At 30.1% G+C, this 17,192-nt stretch overlaps 4 protein-coding genes across 4 annotated transcripts; 3 read left to right on the plus strand and 1 right to left on the minus strand.

The window, feature by feature from the left end:
- Window positions 1–7: 7 nt before the first annotated feature.
- On the minus strand, window positions 8–2,197 carry LOC145742823 (cytochrome P450 4V2-like). The gene is made up of 3 exons (XM_082560643.1): window positions 1,556–2,197; window positions 1,218–1,414; window positions 8–1,012 (listed from the first exon to the last, which is right to left on the minus strand). The coding sequence occupies exons 1-3, from the start codon at window positions 2,003–2,005 to the stop codon at window positions 130–132; spliced, it is 1,530 nt and encodes a 509-aa protein (XP_082416769.1). The 5' UTR covers window positions 2,006–2,197; the 3' UTR covers window positions 8–129.
- Window positions 2,198–2,731: 534 nt separating this feature from the next.
- Window positions 2,732–4,143, plus strand: LOC145741238 (putative methyltransferase DDB_G0268948). The gene has a single exon (XM_082558790.1). It carries the CDS (start codon window positions 3,408–3,410, stop codon window positions 4,140–4,142), a length of 735 nt encoding a protein of 244 aa, XP_082414916.1. The 5' UTR covers window positions 2,732–3,407; the 3' UTR covers window position 4,143.
- A 190-nt stretch (window positions 4,144–4,333) lies between these two features.
- Window positions 4,334–5,456, plus strand: LOC145741237 (putative methyltransferase DDB_G0268948). Its single transcript, XM_082558789.1, has one exon. It carries the CDS (start codon window positions 4,349–4,351, stop codon window positions 5,168–5,170), a length of 822 nt encoding a protein of 273 aa, XP_082414915.1. The 5' UTR covers window positions 4,334–4,348; the 3' UTR covers window positions 5,171–5,456.
- On the plus strand, window positions 5,456–11,452 carry LOC145741234 (uncharacterized). Its single transcript, XM_082558788.1, has 15 exons — window positions 5,456–5,750; window positions 6,205–6,324; window positions 6,901–7,009; window positions 7,109–7,188; window positions 7,311–7,434; window positions 7,659–7,793; window positions 8,013–8,153; window positions 8,259–8,425; window positions 8,627–8,752; window positions 8,916–9,071; window positions 9,226–9,360; window positions 9,556–9,690; window positions 9,871–9,996; window positions 10,379–10,448; window positions 10,594–11,452. Exons 1-15 carry the CDS (start codon window positions 5,473–5,475, stop codon window positions 10,906–10,908), a joined length of 2,217 nt encoding a protein of 738 aa, XP_082414914.1. The 5' UTR covers window positions 5,456–5,472; the 3' UTR covers window positions 10,909–11,452.
- The last annotated feature ends 5,740 nt before the right edge of the window (window positions 11,453–17,192 follow it).

Below are 17,192 nucleotides of genomic sequence, written 5' to 3' on the forward strand. Positions count from 1 at the left end.
CATGCACTTTTATTAACGTCTATTATACTTTAATAATACATTTTATTTATTTTCATATACAAAAATTAAAATATAATTATTTAAGACTAATAATTAAGCAAAATAGTTCAAGTTAATAGATGAAAACAATTAATTTTCTTTTTGTCGGTTGGTTAACTCAAAAGAAAGCGGACTGCCAGGTTTTAAGACCATGTCACCGCTTAACAACAAATCCTCTTCTTTTGTCAAAGAAGTGACGTCATAATGACGTAATATTTGTGCAAGGATAACTTTTTCCTCCATAATTGCAAACTTTTGGCCTATGCAATTTCTTGAACCAGCTGAGAATGGAAGGAAGGCGTAGGGATGTCTTTTTTTGGCATTATTTTTAGAAAATCGATCAGGGTTAAATTCTTCGGGTTTATCCCAAACTTGCGGGTTATGGTGAATGGCGTAGGAGAAAATCATAACGTTGGTGCCCTTTCCAATTGTATAACCGTCCATCTCACAGTCTTCTGACGTCACACGTGCAAATAAAGGCACCGAAGGAAACATACGTAGTGACTCTTTAAGAACTTGCTCTAAATACTCAAGTCGTTTCAGGTTCTCTATCGTAAAGTTAATTGACGAATCCTTGTCCACTCCTAAGACGTTATCGATCTCGTTTTGAATCTTGCGTTGGATGTTGGGGTGTCTTCCAATAAGATAAAGAGCCCACGTCATTGCTGCAGCAGTGGTGTCGTGACCTGCGAACATAAACGCATCTACTTCTTCCTGTATCCCAGAGAAAGGCAACTTCTTGCCGTCTTCCGTTTCCGCTTTAAGTAGAACGTCTAGAAACGCCATCCTTCGCGCATTCTTCTTTTTTTGTGGAACTTTCGTTTCGCTCATCCGATCTCGTATTACAGATTTTGTAAAACCGTGAAGAATGCTAAGAATATGTTTTTGTTCCATTCCCCTTTTGGTTTTATAAAATATAAAATCTGACCAAAGAAATGGATTCTTTGCTCGATATTGAATCAAATCTGTTATTCTAAAAATAAAAGTAACTTTAATTTTTAAAGCAAGTAAAGCCATGATATTGTAAAGGCGTGATTTAATACAATTTTTAGCAGAATTGTTAATAAAAATTACAAGTTGGGTAAAGTTTATAGCATAGCACAAAGTTAGGCTAAATACACAAATGCTTAATCACGTGTTGTGTATTTATTTTTAGTAAATCATTTTCAAAGACAAACCTTGCGATAGCTTTAACATAATCGGAGTCTTCATTTTCTTGAGCGTTAACAGTTTTTCCCATTGCTGTTTCGCAAATAATATCAAGCGCACACATTGTTACGCATTTCGTAAGATCGATTTCTTCGTTTTTTTGTTTAGTAGACTTTATTTTTGCGATAAGCGTTCGCGATTGATTTATCATCACTTCCAAAAATTCCTATATAATACATAAATATTTTCAAAAACTCGAATTGAAATATTCTAACTTTGCTAATCTACCAAATAGGTAACACTATTAGTATTAGCGTTTAAATAATAAAACAACTAGTCGTGGTGAATGTTTTTAATATTAATTTACCTCTAAAATTGAGAAATGAAATGAGGGTGTTATAAGTTTTCTTCTCTGATGCCATTTCTGGCCACTTGCAAGAAGAACACCGGTGCCGAGCCAACAATGTGTAAAACTATAAAAGTATGATTTACTCATGTGCTTAGAGCTGCGCAATAAAACCTCTGCGCTTTCGGGATGATAGATTGTCAATAAAGGTACTGGGCCAATCCAGAGGTAAGATAATTTACCCTTGTATTTTAGCATGGCACCAAATACAATGTTTCTAAGCGACTTAAAAAATTGTACTGCGGTTCCTGCTAACAAGTATGTGTGCCCAATCAGCGGAAAAGCTCTATTGTCTACTGCAGGTATTTTTGCAACAAGCCTTCTTGACTTAAGGTAAACTAGTATCGCTTCCTGGTAAGCAATAAAAAAGAGAGACAGGGCAGCTATAATAACCAGCCATTCGACTGCCATCTTGTTTTTCAACTGAATTTACAACCAAAAAACTTTATGTTACAAAAATGTTTCTACCTTGTCCACTTAAAACCAGGCAAAAACAAGCCTACAAATATAACTTGATCTATAAAACTTTCAGTTCTTTATAGCAATGCTGAGTCGGTCTAGTTTACTTAAGTTTGTAAACCAAACAAAGTACGCTAACTTGTTCTCTATCGTAAATCAATAGCGTATCACGAAAGCAGGGTAAGGTGAAATGGTTTGTACGTATCAAAGTTCGCTATTGGGTAGGTTTTTTGTTAAATTTTTTGTTCACTAGGGAAAAGTTCACCAGGGAATAGGTTTTTTGTTCACTAACGAGAAGTTCACTAGGGGAAAAAACAATGTGTCATAATTACCAAGCATAGCTTAAAATCAGAAAGAAATCATTTATGTAAATATACAATTTAGATACTTGCACAAGGGTTTTTTATTGCTATAATTTTGCTTGAGTAGTATATCATAATTATATTGATCAATAGTTTTTGTTAACTAAAAGTGTGGCACTTCTTTCAAAGACAAAATGTAATTTAGCATGTGCATTAAATTTGTACATACTGCTTTTATGTAAAATTGATAATAGTTAGGTGAAACAAGAAAAAAAAAATTTTAAAACAAAAAAAATAATTTTTTTTAAATGTGTATCAAGCCTATGATTGGTATAAAATGGTTTAAAAAATAAAAAAATGCACCTAAAACAAGATTAAAGTGCAGTTAAGTTATTTAAATAAGCAGAAATTTAAAAAATATATTTTTTGTTTAAAAATTGAATTACGTTTTTTATAAAAATTAACAGAAAGTATTTGCGTGAGCCATATGGTTACTGTTGTGATCACGTGATACCCATGCCTTCCTTCCTCTCTCACCAATATATTTCCTAAGTGTTGCGTTATGCAAGCAGGCAAGAAAGGGAAAAAGTTTTATTGTTAAAATATACTTGAGTTGCATCACATACATTTAAAATTGTATTTACTGTTGCGTAATGCAAATATGGCACAAATTAGCAAGTTCAAGGGCACAAATTAGCAAGTTTAAGTTTAAAATGTTAAAACCAACTTTTTTGTTGACAAAGAAGTTATGTGCATAAAGTTAAACTATAACCAACAACCTTTCTAGATGTTTATTGCAAAATACGCGTGTGGACCATCTCTTAGTTTATCAGGCTATGTTTCAGTTAAAAAGTAGAAATTTTTTCTGTGTTCAATGAAAAAAAAATTTGTTTTGCTTTTTAATTTTTTTTTTGTAGCCTATTTTTTGTTTTTTAAAAATTCTTTTGTTTTTTAAAAATTCTAAAATATGGCAAGTTCGACTTTTTGATGGTTTGAAGCATGCTGAACAATATGCAATATTTCGGCCTAAAACACCTGCTAAGGTTGCAGATATGATGATGGTGTATTTCAAGAAACATGTACCCTTACCAGAAAGTGGTTACTACTCACTACTGCTTGATATTGGATGTGGAAGTGGCCAATCCACTGAGATTTTTGCACCATATTTTGAATCTTTAGTTGGTGTGGACCCAAGTAAGAATCAAATAGAGCAGGCTAACAAGTTTAACAATTTATCAAAAATTAAGTATTTGGTGGGCAATGCAGAAAATCTCACTGATTTTAAAAACGAGAGTGTTGATTTAATTGCTGTTGGTGAAGCTGCTCACTGGTTTGATATTTCAAAGTTTTTAAAAGAATGTCAACGCGTTTTAAAGCCCAATGGATGTTTGTTTGTGTATGGATTTATTCGCTTTCAGTTGCCAGGTGAGGCTGATAATTTAGCAAAAAGTTATTATGACTTCTTTGAATGGCACCCAAAAGTGAAGATTCTTGAAAATCATTACAAAGATATATTTGATGCAATAAATTGTAGTCATAAAACAACTGATACATTACATTCTAGTATTGACATGAATTTAGCACTTTATCGGGAATTTTTAACTACATGGAGTGCCTATAACACATACACGGTTAAAGAAGGAGCAAATTTGAACGTTCTAAATGAATACATTGAGAAATTAAAAAAGTTTTGGAAAGTGGAAAATGAATCAAGTGAAAATGTGTCCGTTACATTACTTCAAGAAATGTTCATGATTATGGCAACTAGACCGATTATGTCTCTATAACATTATGTTTAGGCATTTTTGTTGCAGTATTTTCACCAATGTAGTGCAATTTTTTAATTATTTGTGTATGTTAGTAAACTATAATGGTACTGAAATGTATTTTGCAATTTTTCTTCTGTAACTTCTTCGTTAAATATTTTATTTTATTAATCACAGTTAATCACAGTAGTTTTAGTTTTTATAGATTTTAGGCAATAAGTTTAAATATGGCGGGAATAAGACTTTTTGAGGGTGCCAAACACATTGAAGCGTATGCGAAATTTCGACCCAAAACCCCCCAGAAGGTTGCTGACATTATGGTAGGCTACCTTAAAAAATTTTCACCTCTGCCTGACAGTGGACGATACTCACTTTTGCTGGATATTGGATGTGGGAGTGGCCAATCTACCGAGATTTTTGCACCTTATTTTGAGTCTTTAGTCGGTATTGATCCAAGTTCGAATCAAATTATGCAAGCAAACAAAACAAAGTTACCAAATATAACATACAAAGAAGGACATAGCGAAAATTTAAGTGAATTTTCAAATGAAAGCGTTGATTTAATCTCATGCGGTCAATCAGCACATTGGTTCGATATGCCAAAGTTTTTAAAAGAATGTCACCGAGTTTTAAAGCCAACTGGATGCCTATTAATGCATGGATATGACAGACCTATGTTATCTGGAGATGCTGATGTATTAATAAAAGATTACTACAACTTTTTTGAATGGAATTCTAGAAGAGATATCATTGATCACCATTACAAGGAGTTGTTTGATGTTTTAAATTGTGATCACAAATTGGTGGATGAAACAGTCAAAATTGAACGAGACATAAACCTGGCAAATTTCCACGGTTACTTGACAACTTGGTCTGCTTATGCAGCTTACCTGAAACAAGAGGGGGCAAATCAAAATGTTTTAGAAGAGCTTATTGAAAATTTGAAGAAATGTTGGAAAGTGGAACACAAGTTAAATGAAGATGTGGATGTTAAAGTGGTTTACGATTGTTTTATGATAATGTCCACGAGACCAAAAGTGTCTGCATAGAAATTTTAGTAATAAGCTTTTCTTTAAATTTGATTTTTGTATTGAATAAGTATTATTTAAATTTTTTGCTTGAAAGTTATTCATATAACTCTGTATTTATCTGTGCAAAAAAATGATTTAATGTAAGCCATCATTGCTTAAATCTTTAGACAATTCTCATTAATATAGTGTTTTATAATATTTGTACTTTTTTGTCTCTATGTATTATATATATATACCATTAATTATCTTAATATATTTGCAATTTACTTATTTTTTTAATTAATAACTTTTTTAATTAACTAAGGACATAAATATAAAACATGAAAGTTGGCTTATATTTATTTGTAATAAGTGTTGTAACTTTGGTGGAAAATGGTCATTGTGGAAAATTGGAACATGATCTCCTTATTAAACATGATCCTGCTTTCCAAATTAAATTTCCATTCGTACTACCACCTTCTGAAAACTTAACGGAATTGCCACAATTTGGCCATTTTTCTCGGCTAGGAACTCAAAGACAACCAATTGGTCAAGTACCAGAGTATTTTGAGGATTTGTCACCAAGAGAGTTATGGGATAAGCACGGTAAATTAAACAGGTAAATGTTTAACTAATAGCGTTTTGTTAAAAATTGTCAGTTGTGTTAATTCCTATGATTGTATTTGTATATTTTAGCCTAGTTTGCATGTTTTAATAGTGTTGATACTAACCATATCTAATGTTTTTTTTGTATATATCTTTATCCTCGATGTGGGAAGGTCGAATGCGCGACCTAAACTTAAAGTAACATTTGTTACCCCGACCCAGTCTCGAGTTGCCTGTGGCAGTTTGGGATATTATAGAGACTATAATTGCCCGGTAATTATGCCGCTGATTGAGTGCTAGCTCAGTAGGAGTTTGTACCGGTCGTAACGCCTTACTCGAGGGCGCTACAGCATGAAAGCAGTGGGGATTAAACCCACAACCTCATGGTGGTGTAGCAAATGTTCTTACCACTACACCATGCTGCCGGTTAAATTGTTTGTGTTTTAAAGTTTTATACATTTTTATAGACCAGCTGTACTGAGAGGACTGCTAAATGGTTCGCCAGCTTTGGAAAAATGGAGCGATGAATATTTAATTGATGAATATGGGGATCAAGATGTTTTAGTTGAGAAAAAAGTTGAAGACAGGTGTGCAATCAAATCCGAATTTAATCCAAGCAGTAAACTAATATAATTGAAATGCCATTTGTAATGCTAATGTAACTTTGTTTTAATTTGTTGTTTTTTCTGTAACACAATTCTTTAAATTTTTAAATTAATACAGGGTACAAATTAACGTTTACAAATCGATTCGCTAAAAATGGGATCGCATTTTTAGAGCAATGATTAGGCCCAAGTCATGACTTTCGTTTTTTTTATAACACCTGATGCCTTTTGTTGCATTTTTAAAATGTAATATTTTTGCGCAACAACTTAATGAAGTGGGGATAAAACTTATAAGTTGTTATTAAATGCCCTATAGTAACCTACATTTACGCAGGGTTATGTTGATGTAATTAAATTAGTTCGAAACCGATTTAAAAAAGCTTCGTAAAAAATACATAAATATCGTAAGTGTTTTATTATCGCCTGAAACATTTTTGGTCGATTTACTATTTCCAATATATTTGTAAAAAACGATTCGCTAATTTAAAAAAAAAACTATTCGCTTTTAGCGAATAGCGACTCGTTATTTCATTCCTTGTAATACTTTATATTTTTAAGAAAATCTGAACCTAAGCGTATGTCAATCAAGGGATTTCTTAATCAATACAAGTTACATAACTGGTATGTTGTGTCCATGCTGCCTGACCTTATGAAAAAGGATATCAAGGTACTGTTCAATAAATTTCTGTTTTAAAATTCTGTTTTTGTAAGGTTGCCAAACTTACACATGATAGTTTTTAACAAAATTTTGTCTTTATTATTTTAGCTTCCAAAGCCTTTAACTTGCAGCACATTCAGAGAAAATTTGCAAGAATTAAACTTATGGATTGGAACCCATGGAACTAGGTTGGCTCAGGGCAATAACTTAAAACAACTTGTTATAAATTGGACATTATTTTTAACAAAAATTACTTTTTTTAATATAAATCCCAAGTATTGATTTCATATAAAAAGATATCTTGTCATAGGTCAATGCTACATCATGATGCAGACAACATTATTCATTGTTTGGTGGCTGGTAGAAAAGATTGGATTTTATTTCATCCTAATAATAAACTAAAACTTGATTTTACTTTGGGTGCTGAGGGACAGGTATTTGTTTTCAAAACATAATACTATATTTTTTTTTCTCTGTATTTATTTTCTGTTAGTTATTTGTTTGTTTAAATTTTTTATTGAACTACAAATACTGTTAAAACTTACATGGTAGACTAAAAATGGTTTTAAATTATGTGTAGTTATTTAAGAATATAAACTTGATTTTAAAAATTTATTTTACTGTATTTAACTTGACTTCATGTATTAAAACATTCTAGGGCTCAGGTTACTCCCATTTAAATGTGGATTCACTAAACCTAAATGAACAAGCTCAATTAACTGAAGTTCCATGGGAATATGCCACTTTATATGCTGGAGATTGTTTGTATCTTCCAGCACAATACATTCATCAAGTAAATTAGGCATTTTTAATATCAACTATTAAACAAATAATATAACATTTTTTTTTGGAAGATTTGTCAATTTCTTGAGCAGTTTACTAAAAGTGGATTTTAAATATTGTTGGAATGAATAACATTGCATTAAAAATGTTTTTTTAGGTCTAAATTTGGCTTTAAAATTTATACCAAACATAAACCAAAAAGTTGTCATCAAAAATTTTTTCTACTTAGGTTCGATCATACAACCGATCTATATCAGCAACGTTTTTGTCTTACCCACGTGACTACTTTAATGATGATGATTGTAAAGATGTTGATATGAACAAATATACAAGTTTGGAAGATGCATATGTGTTTTGGGGACATCAAAAAGTAAGATTTTTGTTGAAAATCATTCGCTAAAATAGAACTTTACAGTATATACCTTTGAACTATTTGATTGGACTAATTAAAACAGCGGTTTTATACAATTTTCAGGATCAAGAAACAGTTGATATGGGTTATGGCAATCCAGTTAATATCAAGCAATCATTTGTTAATATGTTTAAAGTTCTTAAAATGAAACAGATTGACTTTAAAGCCTATTTATATTTCTTGAACTCTGTTATGGGCAACACTGTTCTTAGGGGAACCAAATTCTTCAGGTGAATACTCTTTCATTACGTTGTCCTCTAAAATTTTTGTATTATTGTTAACTAGAAAATTTGCATCAAGAGCTAGTTTTGTTGTTCTGTTTTGGTGAATTATCAAAATAGCACACTAACATAAAATTGATATTGTAATACACTTAACCCATTAAGTTTTTCCATTGCATGGCTTATTAATTTTTTTTTTTACTTTATTAGAAAAATCTTTCAGCAGTTTGATAAAAACTCTGATAATACCATTGACATAAGTGAATGTGAAAACGCTGATATTGAGTTGTTCAAACAATTATGCCGATATTCAGATGCACCTCATGGGCCAACTAAGTAAATTTAAATACATTTTACAGTCATTGTTTTCATAACAGTCATTTATATTTTTATTGTTAGTGATAATAATTTAGTTTACTAAGATTTTGGTTTTAATAATCTTTAAATTTTTAAAACATGGTGTTGTTAGTTTTTTTGTAAGAAACCCTAATTTTTGTAGATCACAACTTGACATAAACGATCAAAAAACTGACAAATCACCCGAATTTAACCCAAGAAGTTTTAATCATCTGATAGCTGACGCAATTGAAGCTAAAACCTTTTTAAAGGTTATTGTTAAAGATTGTGGAAAAGGCGGTTTTTTACTTTATCCACAGTAAGTATATTTTTCAAAACTAATGGGAAATTTTTTCTTTTGATAACAAATAATTTGTAATTTGTCTGGTTTTTGTAATACACTTAACCCAAATGTAAGTTGTAAATGTAAAAACAAAGTTTTAGAAGAGTTATGGTATATACGTTTTTCTTAGATTTAAATCTTGTGTGAGAGTATTTTTGGATGAACCAGCATCAGCATTTGTGATAATTGATCCTAATCTTGATGGTGTTTTAACTTCGGAGGAGTTAAAAAATCTACCTTACAAGCAACTTCGAGAATTTGCCAAGTAAGTTAATTAAAGGTACCACCAACTTAATTTTAACATAAATTTAAATGTTTTTTTCTAAATAAAGATAAAATTTAAGGAAAAATAAAGTAAATATGATAAAATTACAGATTTTTTTAATTGCTATGATTATTGTTATTGTATGCCAGTGAAATGTACTCTTTTCATTATTAACTCAAAGCCTTGACAATTTAGATTAGGTTATCGATATAAACAAAATCCTGAGTTACAAGGTGGTGGTATGTGGGAAACTGATTATGGTAGAGTTGGGGTAAATTTAGAGAGTGAAGAGGAAAACAATGATATTTGTTTAAAGGAACTTTTCAGGAAGTGAGTAAAACTTAACAGAATTAATTGTTTATTTTTTGTTATTTACAAAAAAAGAACATATTGAGTAAATCAAACACATAAATACATTAAACCCATATTGAATTGTCAAATATGTAATATTTATAAATTTTTAAACTAGAGTTTATAAAGTTTAGATTTAAACAATTTCGATTTGTTTAGTTTTTATGATATGGCCGATACTACAAGAATAACAAAGAAAAAATTTGTTGAATTAACAATCGAATACACAAAAGATCAAAGTGAATGTAAAACTGACCCCGACTTTCTATTCCACATTCTTGACCGGTAAATATTTAAAATAAATTTATATGCCGGCAATTACCATACCGTGAAAATACTTAAAATATTAAAATAATTGAAACACTATACAGGATAAGGAAGTTAAACCTTAGGTGTATTATTTCCTTTTATTATTACTTCCTTATTTAAGTTGAGTATGGCATACTGTATTATATGCATTTGTTTTTTAGCGTTATGCTTTTTTAAATAAAGCAAAAAAAAAAAACATTTAAATATATACTAATCAACTATGTTAACTACATATTTGTCATGTAAACTATTGTAAATGTCATACATATACAAGAAACAAACATACTAAATTTAAAGTTGCATAAAATCTTAATTATGAATTTAAATTTGTTAATGTGTCATTTTAATTTTGTTGTAGAGAAAATGAGGGTTTTATATCGAAATATATTTTTGGAGTAGTTATTGGTTTGGAAAAAGATTTACACTCGGTAATTATTCGTACTAAAAAAATAATAAAAGGGAATTAAAAAAAAAAACTTTTTGTAAATTTATTTAACTAAACTTATGAATTTTTTAAATGTTTATTTTCTTTTATAATAACAATTTTTTTTATTTTAAATTAAAATTCCAAAGAGATATGAAGTAAAAGAAGATGAAGATATTGTAGTAAGGAAAGAGCGACATCATTTATTTGACTATGCTGATGGTGTGCATGCTCTTATTGAGGCTATGCAAACGTATATCGAGATGTTTGAGAAGTATAAAGAAAAAAGAAAACCAGAACATTTAAACAGCATCGACAATGAAATGAGTGTTAAAATAAATACTGAAAAACCTGAAGAGGAAAAACCACAAGATAATTCACATTTTAGTGATTCTGACGAAAGTGATTTCTCAGAGGATGAAAGTGATTTCGAAAATTCTGCAGTTAACAAAGATGAACTTTAATAAGATAACCTGTCCACAGTGTAAGAAGTTATTAAAACTTTAAGACAACATTTTAGCTATCCAATCCAAAAACTTATAGTTTTTAAATTTACTCAAAAACATTGTAGTTCGGCAAAACAATAACCATTTTTGATAACATTACTGTGAATGATTTCTACACTGTATTTTTGCTGCTTCTTGCCTGTTTTATATATTTTTAAATTAAGTTTTTACTGTTGTTGTGTGCCAGATGAGATTATTAGATAAACTTATGGGATTTTTTTTATATTACTATCTTTTTTGTGCAAGACTTTTAGATGACTGTGAATTTTAAAAGTTATAAAGTTTATAAATGTATTTTGGCTAAGTTTACTGTTAGTCTATTACACAAGTAATTCTAACACTGTACATCAATTCGAATTTTTATTGAATTTATATTGCTGGTTTTTAATTCTCTCTGTGTGTTTTATAGAATTGGTGATAAAGATTTAAAAAAAGACAAAGAACTAAATTTGGTGTTTGTTTTACTAACAAAGAACTAACATTTTGTGTTCGTTTTACTAGATTAATTAAGATTAGGTTATTTAAATTTGTGTAAATAAATACAAGATTTAACTGAAACTGAACCGATCTTAATAGCAACTAATGGAAGAAGCGAAGGTATTTTGTCAAGACTTGTGAACTACTTTTGATATCAATTTTAAATGTTTAAATTGCTTTAATTATTTTGTGTAACAAACTTGTTCTAACTTTAACAGAAAAATGTTTGAAGTTTAAAAAATCAAAAGAACCTAGAAACAGTCGTTGCTTTTTATCATTTGAATGGTAAGTAAACTATACAACTTTGGGTTAATATTAAGTGCAGTAATGTTTTATTTACAAAAAAAATTATTTATAATTTGTGTTGCCAACTGCTGCCAAAAGCAATCACATAAATGAGTAAAACATTTTACAATTTTTAAAAGTCAAAGTAATATATATGTTAAATTAGTTAAATTTGGGGCACCAATTTAGGATCACGTATGTTGTCCGGTTCTAGACAAAACATAATTACACTACGGCTCTTCTAAATTCTCTCGTCTGGATTACGGCGCAAGAGAATTATCACCTACAGATTACGAATTCTCTCCTATAGTAAATGGCACGTTATTCTGTCTGGAGCCGGACAACATACGTGACCCCCAATTTAGTCACAAACTTTTTAAATTCTTTACGCTACTTAATGTTTTTTTATTTTTTTTTTATTATTTTGGTTTTTCGCGCATTGATAAAAGTAAATAATAAATACGATACAATTAATATTACAACAATGCGACGGGAAAAAATGACAAAATCAATTTAATGATTTAAAACATGCCAAAAGTATCAATGTTTACATGAAGATTTTAATTATTTTATGGCATGGTCACCAAACCCAGTATAGATTATATTATTAATAAATGCGATAAATAAAATACATTTTACAGAATATACACTACATAAATAAAAATATAACATAGGAGTGACGAAATAACAAAATAAAATTGTACGAAAAAAAAGAAAGTTACGACACATTTGATTTATAATAGTAGAGCAATCACTGTCGATGGTAGTTACTGTGTAAAAAATAACTTAAATAAAATAATATTTACATTTAATATAACCCAGTATGGCTCTAATAGGAAAGCACGAAATGTTTGTGTCACTAAGTATATATTTAAAGGGCATCATTCATTCCTCTATATTGAACATTAGAAGTATCATCTTCATTTGCCAAAGTGACAGTGTCTAAATTTCTAGACCATAACACGTGCTTAAATCCTAGTTTGCTTCGTCCATACCTATAAGTTTGCAAAACTAGTTTTACTCGGCTCGAGAAATTTAAGGTTGATGGATACTTTTTTAAACATTAATTTTCTAACTGCGTAAGAGCTTTAAATATAAATTACAAAAAAAATTTACCTGTACACTAAAAATGCAACAACCACAATGAGTACAATGAGCAAAATAACAATTAATGCAACTAATCCCCCGTTTAATGTAGAAGCTTGAACTGGGCCCTGTACAGTTTGTTCAGCTAAGAAGTAAAGTTAAAGTTAAAATTAAATCTACATTTGCAATACATTAAGACAATAACCTGAATAAAATTCTTAATTGAATAGATTTTCATATGTTGTACAAGTACCAAGTTTTTATTACCAGATTACACAATTTACTTTATACATAGTTTGAAAAAACTTTTAATATTCATACCTGTTGTTAAAAATTGGGATTTTTCGGCACTACTATCTAGGTCAGCTGAGTTGCTTACAAAGCTAATACTTTTTGATACACCAGGTATTGTTCCAGTTGTTGATTGTATTGGTTCTATAGTTAACAGCGTTGTTGCAGTAGATGTTGATTGCGTTGTTGAAGTTGATGTTGTTTGTGTTGTTGAAATAGATGTTGATTGTGTTGTTGAAGTTGATTGTGTTGTTGAAGTTGATTGTGTTGTTGAAGTTGATTGCGTTGTTGTAATGCAAAATGGCAAAGTAGACGGTTCCCATATACCGTTTGTACCGCAGACAAACTAAATTAAAATTATAAAAATCAAAATAAAATTCAACAAACACATATTTAATTTGTACATGTGTTAAAGTTAACCGAATTTAAAAAAAAACAAAGGCTCTACCAGCCAACATGTTTGACACAGTTTCGATAAAATATTATATGTGACTACCTGAAATGTATGCCTTGGTTCGGTCGTACAAGTAACATTTATAACCGAACCCACTTTGCTGCCACAAGTTGGTGGTGATGCAACTGCATTATTTGGTATAAACGGAGAAGTACCACAGGTTCGTTCTACACAAAAAGAACACAATGTATGGCAATAAAAATACACAAAAAGAACACAATGTATGGCAATAAAGATGGTTTAATTTACAATATAAGTTAACAAATCGGAAATCGTTTCTTTAGTTTACCTCTAACAATTACGTAGAAATGGCAAGCAGCGCTATTTCCGTTGTAATCGGTGGCGGTGTATGTAAAGAAATGTAAACCAGCAGGTAAATTAAATGGAGGTCGACCATTTGCCTTAACATAAATTATTTCGTTTCTATTATTTTAGTTCTGTGTTTTTTTGGTTCGGTCAGCTTTATATTTAAGTTTGTGTATTGATTTTACTGTAAAAAGGTATTTTAAGAGCTTACTTCTTAATATTAGAAAATGAATTTTAAATAATTATAAGTATTACCGATGATTTGACATTAACTCGCTCTGAGTTATCAGTTGCATTGGGCTCAATGAAGTTAAATACGACTGTCGTTTTACAACTAGTAATCTCTAAATTGGGATTAGTACGAGGACATGTTAAACCAAATGAGGGTTTGATTGTGTCTTCTGTAAATAATGTTAAACGTCTTATAAATTTGGTCCTAAATCTTTAAGTTATTTTAACTATTTCTAATTTTATTTTAACTATTTCTAATATTAACTAAATAAAACATGGTCAAAATTGTTTACGTGTTATTACCTCTTAAGTATATCTGTACACACGAGTTATTTTGTGATACATATGTAGAATGATCGGCGCACAAACACGTGGGGCTTGATGTTGGGGATTGTACACATATTTCAGGGCAACCACCCCGTTGTACTGTACAGGCTGACGGCCCTAAAAGGTGGTTTAATTTGTAAAGAAAGTTATATTACATTATTAAAATAATTCTGTTTAATAACTGATTAAGTGGGTTTCGTAGTTCATTCGTTGTTTAACACAATATTTTTTTATGTTGCACTTTCAACAACAAAAATATTTTAAAATTGTAAGAATTTTGCCTTTTTTAATACCTTGGGACTCAGTTGCGTTTGAATAAACAATAATTGACGATACCCAGAACAGTGTTTCATTCCCAATAACTTTTAGTTCAGCTTCTGTGTTGTTAGCTAAGATATCTCCAGCTGGTATTTTGTACACTCTCGCACCATTTCTTGGTGTTACATATACCGAGTTGTTAAAGAAGTAAGTGCCTCTTATTGCCTCAAAACGAGGAGGTTGGGTCTAATAAAATAAAAGTAACAATGAAAAATAAGCTGTGATATGGTAAAGTGTAATATTGCAATAGTTATTTTAAATCAGTAATTTGCTATTTTATTGGGTTTCAGTTGTCAGTGTTAAAAAAATTAGCTTTTGGTTTGTTTACCTTTTGCGAAACAACGTAGTCACCCGTTAGATTATTTTGTAAATCCATCCAGTAAACTTTATTACTAAACGCTTGTGTCCAATACAAAAAATTATCTGAATAAATTTATTATTTAACTTGTTGGTATATAAATATTTACGAACCAATAAATGTTAATAACTGTAGAAAATATTGCAACAACTTAACATTTTAAAGTCTTAATAAACTGTTCAAGTATTTAACAATATTAATTCTTACTTATATCATCAATGGCAAATGAGCTTGGTAAAGTCGTAAGGTTTGCAACAATGGTTCGGTCACTTCCATCAAAATTCATGGACTCAATGCGGCCAAAATTTCTGCCACGGAATCTAGGCCCTCCATCACCCCAAAACACTTTACTGTTTAATATTAAATAAAAAATTGCTCAAATATCATTAATTTTTTTTAATGATTGTCAATTTTTTTTAATATTATTTTTTTCTATAAAGTAAATTTTTTAAAGTTAAAAAAAATCTATGAAGGTGATTATAAAAAATAATTGTGAAAGTTTTGATTAGAAGTTTTTGTTTTTTCGTAACACTTACCCTAATCGGTAGCTAACTTTAACTTCTACAACATTGTATATTTCATCAACATGCAAAGTTGTTGTCACATTTGGAAGGTCCAGCGACCCAACTAACATAAAATCAGTTACGCTGTCGGCAATGTACATTGTCCGCGACACAATATCGAGATCAAAAGCAATTGCTTTAAACATAGTGAATACGGTTTAGACGTTAGAACCGAAAATGGGCAATTTTTTTGGTTGGAAATTTATGATAATGGCATTAATTATTACTTAAAATTTGGTTTTTATTTTACATAAACCAAAATTACTTCATCAAAATTTTGTCATTTATTATTATTTATGTTTCCTTTTTTGGTGGTAATTAACAAATATGCAAATAATTTTTTTTAAATATATAATTAATCAACGCCTTTTGGACAACTGTTGTGTTTTCCAACGCGTAATATTATAAAAGCTGTAGGAAAAAAAGAACGCCGAAAACATTATTTAATTTTTTTTAATTTTATTTCTCACTTGTCACATTTTCAAACAACACTTCTTGGTTTGAACCATCTAAGTTTGCTCTTTTTATGGTTCTAGAGAATGGTTGCGACCAATAAACTTTTTCTTGAACTGGGTCATAATGAACGGACCTCAACGGCCTTCTACTTGAAATATTTAGCAATGCAACAAGGTTTGGCGAATCAAGAGATAACTAAAAATTGATACTATCACGTTAAGCCTTTTAACTAGCTATGGTATATAGTTACACCTTTTTTTCACTCCTTTGACATTTAAATTATGTTATAGCAAACATACCTGGAATATATTGTTTGTTCTTAGCTCGGACCACATAATAAAATTGTTAGTAAACGGCTTCGAAAAACAAGTAGAACCGTCTCTTCCAAGATTAAAACCGTCTCCACACCGACACACATATCCCCTTGAGTTTATACTGGGAAGGCAAAGTTGTGAGCATTTTGAACTAGAACATGGATCTAATTAAGAAAAAAAAAATTTTATTAACATATTGGTTTTATTAACATATTGGTTTATTTTTTTTTTAAAAGTCCAACATATTTAGATAACTGTTGTTAAAATTGTGGCATACGTCGTTGTTGTTGTACGATTGACCAAGGCTGAATGTTTGGACCGTACACCATGGCTGACCGAAGTATTTCGCTAACCCCGTGTTGATAGTTCTGAAAGATTTCTCCAGTTGTTTTGTTATAAACTAAGATAGTGTTGCGACCAAATCGGTTCGAAATATATAATACATCCTAAAATAATGCAAATGAATATTCAGATTGGTTTTACTTAAAAATTTTTGTAGCCTGAGCGTGAAAGGCTTTTTTAGGTAAAATGTTTTTGTTGTTGTAAAATTGTTTAATGTTGATAAATGTACCTGGTATGATGCAAGTCCAGATACCCAGGTTAAATGTCGTTCAAAAATTGTTTTAACAACATTCGGTGAAGTTAGATTGAAATATCTAAACCGACTGCCTCCAAAAGAGGTTCTTGTTCGCTCGGCAAAATACAATCTAAAACATATTAAATATTGATAATATATCATATGGGCATCGTTTTTTTAGGGATTTTCTAAATGACTC

The sequence above is a fragment of the Corella eumyota genome, chromosome 2 (genome assembly GCF_963082875.1).
Source record: "Corella eumyota chromosome 2, kaCorEumy4.1, whole genome shotgun sequence".
NCBI lineage: Eukaryota > Metazoa > Chordata > Ascidiacea > Phlebobranchia > Corellidae > Corella > Corella eumyota.

Bases quoted from the DNA above. Each gene is read 5' to 3' on its own strand.
- LOC145742823 (XM_082560643.1), bottom strand. From the start codon at position 2,005: ATGGCAGTCGAATGGCTGGTTATTATAGCTGCCCTGTCTCTCTTTTTT. The intron at 1,415-1,555 runs GTAAATTAATAT...TGTATTATATAG, and splicing joins TTCATTTCTCAATTTTAGAG to GAATTTTTGGAAGTGATGAT. The intron at 1,013-1,217 runs GTTTGTCTTTGA...TTTTATTTTTAG, and splicing joins TATGTTAAAGCTATCGCAAG to AATAACAGATTTGATTCAAT.
- LOC145741238 (XM_082558790.1), top strand. From the start codon at position 3,408: ATGATGATGGTGTATTTCAAGAAACATGTACCCTTACCAGAAAGTGGT.
- LOC145741237 (XM_082558789.1), top strand. From the start codon at position 4,349: ATGGCGGGAATAAGACTTTTTGAGGGTGCCAAACACATTGAAGCGTAT.
- LOC145741234 (XM_082558788.1), top strand. From the start codon at position 5,473: ATGAAAGTTGGCTTATATTTATTTGTAATAAGTGTTGTAACTTTGGTG. The intron at 9,072-9,225 runs GTAAGTATATTT...CGTTTTTCTTAG, and splicing joins GGTTTTTTACTTTATCCACA to ATTTAAATCTTGTGTGAGAG. The intron at 9,691-9,870 runs GTGAGTAAAACT...CGATTTGTTTAG, and splicing joins TTAAAGGAACTTTTCAGGAA to TTTTTATGATATGGCCGATA.